Genomic DNA, 13,961 nt, shown 5'->3' on the forward strand with positions numbered 1-13,961 from the left:
CGCATTCTCTGATTGGACCAATACTGTAGAGTATTTCCGAATTATGAAAATACTCTGGAAAAATTCTGGATTCTCTGATTGGTTTCATGCTTCCGAGTGCTATAATTGGGCTAAAATTACAGAGTTGTGGTAAATCGAATGGCAGTTTTGATTACCACTGCGGAAAGTTTATTTCCGATCGGCAAATCGGAAATTTTAATTTCCACTGAAATTTCTGACCATCCCTAGTCCCTGTTTCTAGGGTTCCTGATGGTGACTGAACTCTACAAAAACAGGAAGGTTTCCAGACTTGCAAAAAGTCAAAGCGGAACTGAAGGTTATAATAAATCAAAGTGTTTCACTTACCTGTGGCTTCTGCCAGCCCCGTGCAGTCTTGCTGTCCTGCGTCGGTCCTCCACGATCCTCCCTTCTCCCGCCGCCAGCTACTTTTGTTACCGTTGAGCTATTGCGAGCTAGAACGCTGAAAAAGATACGCATGGCTCGGGCCGTGCAGGTGCAGTTGCCGTTGACGGTAACGAAAGTAGCTGGCGGCGGGAGAACAGAGGATTGTGGAGGATCAGTGCGGGACAGGAAGGCTGCACAGCGCTGGCAGAAGCCCGAGGTAAGTGAAACACTTTGATTTATTATAATCTGTAGTTATGCTTTAAATTTAAGATGTTTAAAGAGAATCTGTACTCTAAAATTCTTACAATAAAAAGCATACCATTCTATTCATTAGGTTCTCCTGGGCCCCTCTGTGCTGTTTCTGCCACTCAAGCAGTGCTGCACATTCCACACATTCCAGCCTGAGCCCGACAGAGCCGACAGAGGAAAGAAGATAAGATTTATTAGAGACCGTGCAACTAGAAAAGGCTGCAGTATGCTAGAGCACATTAGAACAGGCATAGGAACTTATAGGATAGAAGAAATAAGGCTCAAAATTGTGTTACAGAATCTCTTTAAGTTTTTTAAAATTAAGTATTTTTTTTGTGAGCACAGATATATGATTGCAGCAGGTTTCAGCAGAAGCAGTTTCACTTTGATCTCACAAGAAATGAGACAGATCTATTTGTATCTTGCCTAAAAACAAATCCAGCTCCCTCCAACGTGAACTGGAGCTGACACCACCATCATGCTGTATTATATATAAGAACATTTGCAGGCAACTACAAGATATCACATATTTGCTTCAGTATTATTTATACATCTATATAGCACCAGTGGCATAGCTAAGGAGCTGTGGGCCCCGATGCAATTTTACAATGGGGCCCCCCTAGCACTCTATACATAACAATTGATACAGCGCACCAAAACCTGCCAATGGCAACTACATTGTCAGAGGTACAAGAAGGGGATGGGGAACAGTTTTTAATGATTACCACTATTCAAATTATCTATAGAAGTGATTATTATAAGCACAGGACCAATAGAGAACTAATACTGCAGTTGAGGGAGAGCCCTTCGGGGCCCCTCTGACCCTAGGGCCCCGATGGGATGCAACCTCTGCAACCCCTATTGCCATGCCCCTGTATAGCACTGACTTTCCCTGCAGATCTTTGAAAGAATGTACATCTTTCTCTGTCCCTCAGTGTGGCTCATAGTCTAACTTTCATACCACCAAATCCGTTAACTTGAGTACCGAAGGCTATAGGTGCCTATGTTAATAGCTGCCATTCGTGGCTATTACAGGTAAATTAGGCATTGCCTGGAGGGTGAGTCCCTGGGGTTAGTCATTGGCGGGGGACTGTCCTTAGGGTTAGGCATCGCCGGGTGTCCTTAGGGTTAGGAATTGGAAGGGGGATTTGGTTAGGTTAACTAATCAAAATTTAAGGATGTAGATTCTACGTTCAAATTAGCCTCCCTGTGTGTTCTATGACGTAGAATCTACGTCCTGCATTAATGCGCGCGCACGCTCGTGCACTGTCACATGAATGGTAAAGTGAATGATTGTTGCTTTTAGCTAGCAACAATCATTTAATAAAATTAGAAAAAAAAAGTTGTAAAAGTAAAAAAAAAAAATTTAAAGTGACAGTCCCAATAAAATAAAAAGTATTTTTTTTTTTAATTCCCCATTAAATTTTACCCCAAACGTAGCCTATTAACCCATTATTAACTCCTGCAATACGTATGCCTGTTTATAAACGTTTCATGACTGCTGCCTGTAGCGATCGGATGCAATCGCTAGGGCAAACGTTTCAGGCCCCAATGTTCCACAGATGTAAAGCTCTGCCATTGCCTAGTGATGCATCTGTACAGCTCTATGCACCCTGAACTGTCGCCCTAGCGAACGCATTCGATCGCCACAGACGCGCAGACTGGGGATAACGGACCGCCACATGCTCAGCTAGAAGTAAAATGTAGCATGTTTGGTATCATTTTAATTTAGAAGGGCCAAATAATTTATTTGTAAATGTTTTATAACTGGGATGTGTGATGTGAAAATTAGGGAGGGTGAAAAATGAAAAAATGTTTGTTTTCTGCATTTACACCTAATTTTTCCCTCATAAATGGACTATAAAACAAAATAGTTTTGGGATGAAAATATTACCCAAAGAAAGCCTAGATTGTAGTGAAAAAAACAAGAAACAAGACATGTATCACTAAGATGGCATAGATAATTAAAAAGTTACTGCTGTATCAAAACGACACAGCTAAAGTGTAAAAAACGTCAGGAACTTTAAGGTGTAAAAACCGTGGAACGAGAACCAGTTAAGCATCGAGAGGGAGGGCTCGTGTGAGAGTAAAGGTGCCCATACATGGTACAATTTTTCATTTTTTTTCGATTAGATAAATTTAGTTCAATTATTCCGTTAGATCGAATATAAAGATTTTTCCAGCATGTCCGATCTGATTTTTCTCGGAAAAACTGGATAATCGTTCGAATTTCTTGATCGAAAAAAAAAATATTTTTAACTTTCATTCGATTCGATCATTTAGATTGAATAAACTGGATAATCGAACGTTTTTATTGTACCATGTGCGGCCACCATAAGGTTAGGTTAGGTCACCATAAAATATCAGTAACAATTATGGATATTTTACTATCTGAATTACTCCCTGCTTCATAGTAGAATAACGGTAATTTACTGATATTCTACCTGTGAATATCTACAACCGAATTCCTGTGGCGCCCATTGTAAGTATACACCCTGCCACACTGTAGAGCCAGGTTTAGGAGAAGCCAGTTAACCTACAAGTATCTTTTTAGAAAGTGAGAGAAAACTTAGACAAACTCCATGCAGATAAGTGCCCTTGCTGGATTCAGACCTGGAAGTTTGTGCTGCAAGGCAAGATGGATAGCTACTTAGCCAATGGACCACTATTTCTTCTATGTAGCTGCTCATTAATGACTCCTAGATGAATTATGTCAAGTTCGCAGACAAGAATCTTTGTGTCTATAGCATAGAGCAGGCTCAACAACAACTGATCTAAAGGGATAATTGATCAGTTGGACTAGACCTGTCCTTGCCGATTGCTTTTGTTTCTCAGACGAAAATCCCATTATCCAGGGTTTCCAAGTCTTCCTCATTGCATAAATCTGTGTCACTCATGCAATGATCACTTGAGAACACAGTTGCTCGAATGGTTGGATCTTGCAGCAACATCCAGCCACCATTCTAGTGTCTGTTGTCAGTTTTACTGTCTAGTAAAAATAGGATTGTTTTTCCCATGCCTGTCAGAACTTGGTGAAACAAGGTGCAAGTGATATTAGGAAGTGTGTTCCCTCCATGTCTCAGAATAAGGCTAAGCGTAGTAGGGCTGCAGCCTGCGCGGCAATATAAATCCGCCTCTCTCCAGTGGGAGTAAAAGGGACTTTTACAGCCGAAGGCCATAAAGATGGCAGGCGAGGAGGGGGAAAGATGTACAGCATTGTCAGGATGCTTCAGAATCAATTTTCAGCATCATTAGATTCTTTTCTCCTGCAGTCAGACTTAGGGAGAGAGACTGTGAGAGAGAAGAAGAATAGGGGTCCAGGGAGGGAGGGAGGGAGGAGGAGGCAGCAGCACAATTTGCAAGTGTAATGGATAAAATCAAAATGGAAGTCTTTTCCAGAATGTAATGAAAGGGGGAGGAGAGGATCAGGTGAAACAGCAGAGAGAAGACGTCTTGAAATGATGGCTAGTACTAACCGCAAGAACAAAAACAATGCAAAGAAAGTCCTTGTACAACGTTTCAGATATCCAGCAGTCCAGAACATCCAATCAGAAACAAGCTTGTAAATGTAATCATATTACTGAAAGCGGTGTCTTGATTGGTTTCCTCAGTACACCACTGCCATTTACCTTGTATTATTAGATGAGATCCACAGGAGCTCACGGTGTAATGTACCTATCACATGTGGCAGGAAACTCTTGCAAACAAGGGAACGACACAAACTCCATTCAGATAGTGTCTGAGTTGGCAATGGAACCTGGGACTAGCACCGGAACAGTTCATTTGGGCGCTGGGTTTGGCAGACGTCCAATACACGCTATTGCAAATTATGAGTATTTGGGCTTCAAGATGGTGAGCTGGACACAAGATGCGCCCAATGCTAGCTAGTCAATCTGCTATTAGTAGCCAATTGGCTAGTACAGTTATTTGTAGGGTGGGTGCCAGTGGGTTAGTATTAGGCAATAAGAAGGGAATGTTGGTGTAAAATTAGGAGGCCAGGTAATGCTATACCGGTAGTAAAATATTGGTAATATGACATCACCCGGCACTAAATGACCTTGTGGTGCTGGAATATGTACTCGTCTAGCGCTGCATGACAAGCATTCCAGCCACTTAGCCACCATGCTGTTAAAAAGAACCTTAAGTGGCATATGACATCAGATAGACTTGTATGTAAAGTGCCTAGCACACATATAAATATGCTGTGTTGCTTTTCGTCTTTCTCTGCCAGAAAGAGTTACCGTAATATTCAGCCATGGAACTGACATTTTTTCTCTAGGACTATAGCTACCCTCACTGATAAGGAATTACAGCCATAAAATACTTTCATGGCAGAGAACTGGATTTCTGAGAGCAGGGGCTAGGTAGAAAAAAATAGTTCATATCTTTTAGCACTCTTGAGACAGGGACAGACTGTTTCATTGAGGTGAGACAAATGAATAAATGTACTTTTTGAGTTTTTAACCTCCTTAGTTGTATGCCTGACACTGTTTCGGGCATACCGCTCCTTGGCCCCAGGAGTCCCCCATGCTTAATTAATTTGATCCATTTGCTCCAAACCGTCTAGCTAGCACTAGGCTAGCTAGTTCAAATGTTCGGCACCCCCCGATCGCTCGATCCAGCCAGTTAATACGTTACCCCGCCCCCTGGCTCCAGCAATCGGCGCAGCCTCCCTTCACAGCTCTGGTCTCTCTATGGGGAGGATCGGGTCTGGGCATGACGTCATGACGTCGGCGACGTCATGTTCGATCCTCCCCATAGTGAAGAGCGGAGCTGTCCAGGGAGCAGGGGAGGACTGGGCCTTTTGGCCTGGAGCGAAAACACAAACTAGAGGCCGTTTTCACGGCAGCCCAGACATCACACACGTGCCACATGTGCTATATGCCAGTAGTCATGTGGGAAATACAGCAAGAACACTCAGAGATAGGGTGACAGGTAAAGTATAAATGCACTGGCACCAGGGGGCATGTAATACATTTTGAGTTACAACGGCTGGGGTTACCATTGCATTCATCGTTCCTCTACCAGCAGCCCATCTGGAGTCTAGGGACTGTTTGCAAGCAGCCCTTCTGGAGTCTAGGGACCGTCGAAAACTTTTCAACCTAGACAATACCTTATGTAGCTGTGCACATGCAGTCATTTTAACAATGATGAGAGACCAGACAGATTTTTTTCCCACGGACCCTGCAGGCAAGCCTCTGCTCTGCATCATGCTGTGTATATTTACCAGCTTGCCCGCCCTCTAACTGCTCTGTAATTGGGGGTTTATTTCACTCAGCCAGCCTAGTGGTTCACCTTATACAAAAATATGAATGCACCAGGCAATGTATCAGCCCTAAATCAATAAATGAGAGGCAGCCTGGGGGGAAATCTCCCCCCTTCCCCCCTGGCCAGTCCTCCCATGCCAGGGAGGCTGCGCCGATCGCTGGATCCAGGCTGGATAATGTATAAACGGGGGAGCGGCGGGGATCGGGGGGTGCCGAACACGTGAACTAGCTAGCCTAGTGCTAGCTAGACGTTTTGGAGCAAATAGATCAAATTAATTTAGCTGGGGACAGTAACGAGCAAAACCTCTTAAGCGGCGTAACGCTCAGAAGGTTAAACATACCATAAAAATCCAGGATGTCTTAGGTCTCTTGTACACTACATACGTTTCTGTTTTTTTTTTTTTTTAACAATCAATTTTTGATTCAGATTAAAATACGTTAGCAGCATGCAGTACTTTTTTTTACTCAGAATCAAAAATCAGATTGTATAAAAAATTGGAATCACATGTAGTGTGCAAGAGGCCTAATGTTGGGAATACACGGTTCGTTTTTTAGGTGATTAGATGGTCCGATAGATAATTTCCGACATGTCCGATCTCCCTTTCGATACTTTCGCCGCTCGATTTCTAATGGAAGTGAATGGAAAAAGATAAGAAAAATGAGCGGAACATAAGAGAATGGGCTGCAGGATCGAGTGGCAAAAAAGATCGAGAGCAGAAACGCATGGCAGAAACGAACCGTGTATTCCCAGCATAAAAGCCATTTTTAGGAGTAGAAGGATAGATACAATTGTTTTATCTCATCAGTTTATTCACTTTGAGTACGTTACTTATCTATCAATGTTTTACTGGACAAAAGCCATGACAAAAAATGTATTCAAGATATCTGTGGCTAGTTATACATTTTTTAAAACCAACTGCTTTGTTTACATATAATTGGAAAATGTGCCGCAGTATGGGTCTGTTCAGGACACTACAGTAGAAACGGATAAATGACTAATTATGTTCTAGAAGATAATCTGTGTGAGTAAGCAGACGCTGCATTGAGTACAACTAGTGGATGGGAAGCTGTCATCATCGCTAACATTAAATGTTAGCAATAATCATATGTATCAATTTTCACATGATTTAGTACAAATAATGTTGATGTGTTAAAATATTTTCACATGCGTTTTTAAAAAGAAAAAACTAGAGAGAGGTAACATTCTTTTTAATTGGCACATTTCTTCTCTATTAATTTGATTTGTTGCTGTCGGATGTGGGAGGGACAATTTAACATCAAAAATGAAAAAAGTATTTTTCCTCTACAGGCGAATCCTTCTCATCTCAGGATGTACGGAACCCTTTTTAACTGCTTTCCGACCGCGTCATGCCGATGGGTGTGACTGCGGCAGCAGCCCCAGGACCGCTTAATGCTGATCGGCGTAAAGTCTTGGGGCGGAGATTTTCAGGAGATTGCGCACACTGATGTGATCGCCGCTAGGAGACTGTTAGACGGTGAAAACATAAACGCCATCTATTTAGTCTGTACAGCGCTGCGATCTACGGCAGCGCTGTACTGAGGACAGCCGTGTGACACGGCTGTCCCCCTGGGACGCAAGAAATCAACTCATTGGTTGAAGCCTATGACAGCCGATCGCTGTCATAGGCTGGCTGAGGGAGGGGAATAAAAATAATTAAAAAATAGCTTTTTTTTTTTATAAAAAAAAAACAAGAAATATTTATTAAAAAAAACAAACAGACATCCTGGGAGCCATCACAGCCCACCAACAGAAAGCTCTGTTGGTGGGCAGAATAAGGGGGGGGCAATCACTTGTGTGCTAAGTTGTACTGCCCTGCAGCGAGCCCTTAAAGCTGCAGCGGCCTATTTTGCAAAAAATGGCCTAGTCACGGGCTGGGGGGGGGGGGGGGGGGGTGTTAAGCCCGTGGTCCTTAAGTGGTTCCAGTTCGGCCTATCTGGACGAGTTTCCTCGTCCAGATAGGCACTGCTGTTTTCCCTGCGTGGTGCGCGCGATCAGGCGCGCGCGCCCGCCGCTAGCCCCCCGATCAGTGAATGGGAATATAATTCCCATTTACCGATCTACCTTCCCCGCAGAAATACCGACGCTTTCTCTCCAGAGAGCGCGGTATTTCTGCCCCCAGGAAACTTTTCCCCAGCATTTTAGTTCCTGGATGCGAGATCGTTCGCATCCAGGACTTTTTTCACTGTGGCCATCTTGTGGCCAAATAGTAAACTGCACCCACATACATTTTTGATTAAAAAAAAATATAATTTTACATTTAAAATTAGCAGTTTCCCTCCCACACCAAAAATTACCCACATACACTTTTAAAAAAAAAAAAATACAATTAAAAAAAACAAAAATAACATAAATAGTTACCCAAGGGTCTGAACTTTTTAATTATGCATGTCAAGAGAATATGTTATTATATTATTTAAAATTATAAGCTTATAAATAATGATGGACGCAAATTGAAAAAATGCACCTTTATTTCTAAATGAAATATCGGCACCATAAATTGTGATAGGGACATCGTTTAAACGGTGTAATATTCGGGACAGATGGGCAAATAAAATACATGCGTTTTAATTACGGTAGCGTATATTAATTTCAAACTATAATGGCCAAAAACTGAGAAATAATGATTTTTTTTCCGTTTTTTTTCGTATTCTTCCTGTTAAAATGCATTTACAGTAAAGTGGCTCTTAGCAAAATGTACCCCCCAAAGAAAGCCTAATTGGTGGCGGAAAAAACAAGATATAGATCAATTCATTGTGATAAGTAGCAATAAAGTTATAGGCGAATGAATAGGAGGTGAACATTGTTCGGATGCATGAGATTTTCGGCACTGCAGCGCTGAACCGGTTAAAGCTACTATCCCAGAAAAGAATTCTAGCAGAGCATCACTGAAATGGTTAAACAAAGCACTTTATCCAGCTATTCAGCTTCAAATCTGCATCCAAACTGGAGATAACCATATCTTTTTTTACTTGTTAAACACAAATGTATCAACACTGGAATGTAAACAAACACTCTCTGAGAAACTGTCTCTGCTTCAGGCACACACAGAGTTCAGAATAGCTCATTAGAAGATTTGAATATATAATGAAAAGCAGAAAAGTAGAAAAATAATAAAATGCAATGCCAGCTTTCAGGGTAAGAAAAACTACACTTTGGAAACTTGTAAGTAGACAATATTATGTGTGCACAAAAACAAATATGATAACTGTATGAGTAATAAAAAGTAGGAAAACAGATTTTTATTTGAATGTTATGTCAGTTTCAGACCACCAACTGTTCTTTTCCAGAGTAGAGTGTATGTTTGTACTTCCACCATTTGCCCCTATGGACTTAAAAATACACCTTACTGCACCCAAAATGAAACCACATCCCAGTCTTAACAAACACACATAACTGCAATTCATTCATGTAAACCTGCCACACAGAAATGAATGTATTCTTCAACTGCCTCCTAATGCAGCAAAAAGCATGCGTACGGACAAGTGCAGAGAACCCAAGGGAAGAATAATTTTGGCAGACCTCTTGTGGTTGCCATGAGGATGAGGAGTCTATTTAAGACTGTTCTTCCATTAAGCACTCGGGCAGATTGATCTCTATGTAACCAAACTTAGAATAACAAATTAGGAAGTCGCTTTAGTGACAACACTGTTGCTTCTACTCCTGAGAATTCTGTATTCGACAGCATAAAAAAATGGCATGAAAAGTTATTCATAATGCAGACACCAATATATTTGAAACATTTGGCATTATTTAAAGTGGGCACAAACTTTTGCACAGGACACAATAAAAAAAAGTCTTCATTCCACATATAAGTTGCTTAGAAATTCACTGCTTTGTTTACACTTAAGGTAGCCATACACCTGACGATTATGGGCAGAATATAGACAAATTTACCTCGAATCTGGTTAGAGATAAATTTGTCTCTTGTCGATTCTGCCCATATTCTACAGGCCGATTCCAGCATGAAATCTTCAGGGAATCGGCTGAGCCCACCGCGTCCACACCGCTGCTGCCCCCAAATATATAAATCTGCCCCCCCCCCAGTGTGTACATTTATACGTTACCTGGTTACCAGTTGTCTGGCATCCTGCTGATCTCTTTGGTTGCTGTAGTGTCAAAATTACACACACAAACCAAGCATGCAGCTAATCTAGTCATACTTCAGTCATACACCAGATCTGCATTATTGATCCTGGTCTATGGCTAGAAGTGTTACAGGCAGACGTTCAACAGGACTGCCAGGCATCCCTCTCCGTTCATGTGTCCTTTCTGCTAGCTTGATTGAACATTTGGGTAATTTTAAGTAAAGGCTCATACACACCTACCAACAAACTGTCCAACTATCCTTCACACTTGTCTGTTGGAAGAGAAGTTGGGTGTGTGTACAGCTGACAAACAACCAGATGACCAAGTGATAATGGGTTGTTTGCCAGATCCAACCGGTGGATCAATCTGACCAACTATCAGACAGGTTGGAATGTGTGTACAGGTCTTTTGAACAACTTTGCTGATTTTGAAAACAGATACATTGTGAAGTTTGCCATTTATCTTGCACGCATAGTATTTAAGTGAGTTGGTTGTTTAGTTGGTTGGCGTGTGCGTATGTACTTGTCAGGTAAACAACTTGTTGTGTGGTTGGTCATGTTGTGCGGTTGGTTGTGCATTAAGTTGGATGTGTCTATGAGCCTAAAGGTGGCCACTAACAGTCCAATTTCTAGCGAAAAATCGTTCAAGAGATCAGAAATTTTGATTGGATTGGTTGTAAATAATGTCCATTGATGGGTAAAATCGATTACAAACGATTGGATTTTCGTCAAACCAAAATTTGGATTTTCTTGTTGGTTGTAATAGATAGGAAGCAAAGATTGGTTCGTTGATGGTGTAGGGAACGATTTTTCTTCCGACCAGAATTATCTGATTGCCCAAACGATTTTTTGCTTGAAATTGGATCGTTAGTGGCCACCTTTTAAGCTTGCTCTGGATCTGTTATCCTTTGGGCAGTTTTATTTTCCAGAAGTAGATGGATAAGTAGGTGTAAACTGGCAAGGAATTGAAGAGTTGAAGAAGTAATCCCTCCGTGCGATGGGACCTAGTGCAAAAAGAGCTGCTAGGGGAGCTTTACTCTGCCACCAGCATACCTGCCAACTGGGGCTGGGACAAGGTTGCACACAACGCAAGGATGCCCGTCTACTATCGGGCCTTGATCAGCAGGCGCAGGTCTCAGGTAATCCAGCATGGACCTGCTGCCAACACTCTGGTCCCTTCAACGATCTGACCACCACTCTGGTCCCAACACATGCAGAGTGAGGTCTCCTTAATTCATCTTCATACCAGGTTCCTTCTCCAGGATAAAGTAAATAGTGTGAATATTTTACATTTGTTTTATTATTATTATTATTCAATAGGACTATGTGATGAAAAAACATTTGTGTTTGCTATAGATTGACTGGGCTCTTTCTGCTTTGTCTTGGGAACAGAGAGAGGCACTGTACAGTAGAATACAGTTACAGTCTAAAGGGCTAAGCAGGGATAGGACAATAGGTAAAGGGAAGCTGTGTATGAGATGCTAAAATGGTGACCAGTTGCCAGGGTGTCCTAAGAGAGAGAGTATGCTTGCCTGAAGAGGTGAGTTTTCAGGTTGCTCCTAAAAAGGATAAGTCCTCTTTTACACTATACACTGAAAAACGTATGCATTGTGAATAAAAGCTTTCAGTTAAAATGTTTATAATGTGAACTGGCCCATAGGGAAACATGGACATTACCTTGCAAATCAGTTGTTATTTCAGTTATAACTGACTGCAACTGATGTAGTGTAGATGGAGGGGATAGGATCGAGAGTAGTCTTGTAGGCGAGGGTGAGAAGAGGTGACCAGAAAGGGAAGACAGGAGAACATTGTTAGTAGAGCAGAGATTGCATGCAGGGTGGTATCTGGAAATACATTATACATGAAGGAGCCAGGTTGTTAAGAGCTTGGAGTTTGGAGGGTGTTGTGTGGTTATTGCATCCAGCACAATCTGCCTTTCCACAATCAGAGCTGGACCAATAGAAACATTATGAGCGGACGACACAGATACCTGAATGCTGCTGAATTTTCGTTTTAAATCACAAAGAGCTTGAGGGGGATTGGATAAATCTCTGGGGACAGCAGAAAACCCCTTTAGTAGGCTGTGTAAGGGCTTACATGGGAGAATTTGACACTGATTGTGCTTCTTTTCTTGCAGTGGTAACATGTTTAGCACAGCCATCCTGAGAGCTGAATTACGATCAGGCAGAGCTGTGAGGCTCTGAGGCTCAGCGTGTAAAAAGACAGAAGATTCAGAAGACAGCAGACAGGATTCTTCTAAAGCTCTTGCTGTATCTTCACCTATTAATGGCACTGCAACCTCTCACTACGCCGGAAAACACCCTTTATTATGCAATGCTTGGAACTCTGAGTAAGATACCAATGTTACTTTTTATATCAAGTGTTTCTGTGGATCCAAGTCCTGCCGCACCTTCCTTCCTTCAGAGGCCCATCCTATGTGTTACATTGCTAATACACACAGTTATCACCCACACACCTAAGGATTGACTTGGCCGAGTACCTTCCGCTGGACATAGGGAACTCATGAGATAGGTGTACGTTCAGCATCTGGAGAGGTTTATAGGCAATGTGCCTAAAGCTTTGCATGGCAGGAGAAAGGCTAAGTATATCCTTTCAGTATGACAACAAAACTTGATTTCAGCAATAACCATTTTAAAAGTCAGATTTTATGTAGAAGTAGAAGGTAGTTTTTACTTTACCTGTTGTGTATGTTCCATGTAAGTATTTCATAAGCATTTTCTATATTTTCCCATTTGCTTTGGGCACATTTTAATGCAATGTTAGAATATATGTAGTTGGGGAATCATTGATTGCCTGCCACTTAAAGTGGGCCTGAACTCTTGCACAGGACAGAAGGAAAACCTAGAGAAATGCACCCTGTATGTATTTAGAGAATTTAGCCTGTCCAATTCTCACTCATCTATGACTAATCATAACTGTAATTTGATCTCTCAGCTGTGTCAGCTGGCTGCTTTGGGAGAGCAGCTAATTTGTAAACACAGGATGTTAACCCTATGTCTGCTTCCATGAAAGCAGCAAGTAGACATACTGCAGATTTTATTGTAGGAACTGTAACAAAGAAATGTTTTTTTCTTTAGGTTATCATGCAGTTGCTTATCTTCTAGAGCAGGGATGTCAAACCGGTCCTTAGAGGGCCGAGATCCTCACACATTTTTGACATCTCAAATTAATTGATGGGTCTGAATCAGGAAAGGTGTGGTCTATCAGGTAGAACACATTCCTCTCTTTCTCAGTCCATCCTAAACACTGGCATAGATCTGGCCCTCCAGGCCTGGAGTTCGACACCTGTGCTCTAGCATAGAGGAAGTTCTAAGTTCCAGGTCCACTTTAAAATGTACACAGGTTGAAGCTTAGGTGCACAATCGCATACTTACCCAAGATGAGGGAAGCATCTGGATCCTATAGAGGCCTCGTCTGGTCCCCCGTTGCTGCTTGCCGACCCTCCAAAGATTACCGACAATCTCATCAGGGCTGGAGCAGGGGCTTCACTACCAGGGAGCCGCCCATGTGACCTCAGTAAGGGAGCCTCAACTACTACTTTGCTCCTTCTGAGTAAGGGGACCATCCTTCAGGTTAGGTGTTTTGGGGGCTGTACTTGTTAGTAGTGTGAAGATTACGATGTGCACATTTGTTTTATAGGCTCCTAGGCTGTGAGGGTCACCAGAGGTAGGCAAGGAAAATGGGGGGGGGGGGGGGGGGCGTATGATTTATAGTTACGCCTGAGCCGGAGGCTGCAGCACAGCCCCCCACTAATACCAGAAGAGGAGTTCTGCCCAGATCAGTTGGACGGTCCCAGGCAGCAGAGGACTGGCGGATGATGTGGGAAGCTTTATTAGGATCCTGAGCCTTCCTGCTGCTTGGGTAAGTATGTGTTTCTGAACTTCAGCTTTGGCTCGGGTTATCTTTAATACAAATAAAGGGAGATACACGGCA

At 42.3% G+C, this 13,961-nt stretch overlaps 1 protein-coding gene across 2 annotated transcripts in view; it reads left to right on the forward strand.

The window, feature by feature from the left end:
- CALCOCO1 (calcium binding and coiled-coil domain 1) overlaps positions 1 to 13,721 on the forward strand; it is a 70,104-nt gene extending 56,383 nt beyond the window's left edge. For both annotated transcript variants that reach the window (XM_068267175.1, XM_068267176.1), the window contains one exon: positions 12,145 to 13,721. In XM_068267175.1, coding sequence (XP_068123276.1) covers positions 12,145 to 12,150 — 6 coding nt within the window. In that variant the 3' untranslated portion in view covers positions 12,151 to 13,721. The remainder of the gene's footprint in view (positions 1 to 12,144) is intronic.
- Positions 13,722 to 13,961: the final 240 nt, after the last annotated feature.

This window comes from Hyperolius riggenbachi, chromosome 2, assembly GCF_040937935.1.
Source record: "Hyperolius riggenbachi isolate aHypRig1 chromosome 2, aHypRig1.pri, whole genome shotgun sequence".
In the NCBI taxonomy this organism is placed as follows: Eukaryota; Metazoa; Chordata; class Amphibia; order Anura; family Hyperoliidae; genus Hyperolius; species Hyperolius riggenbachi.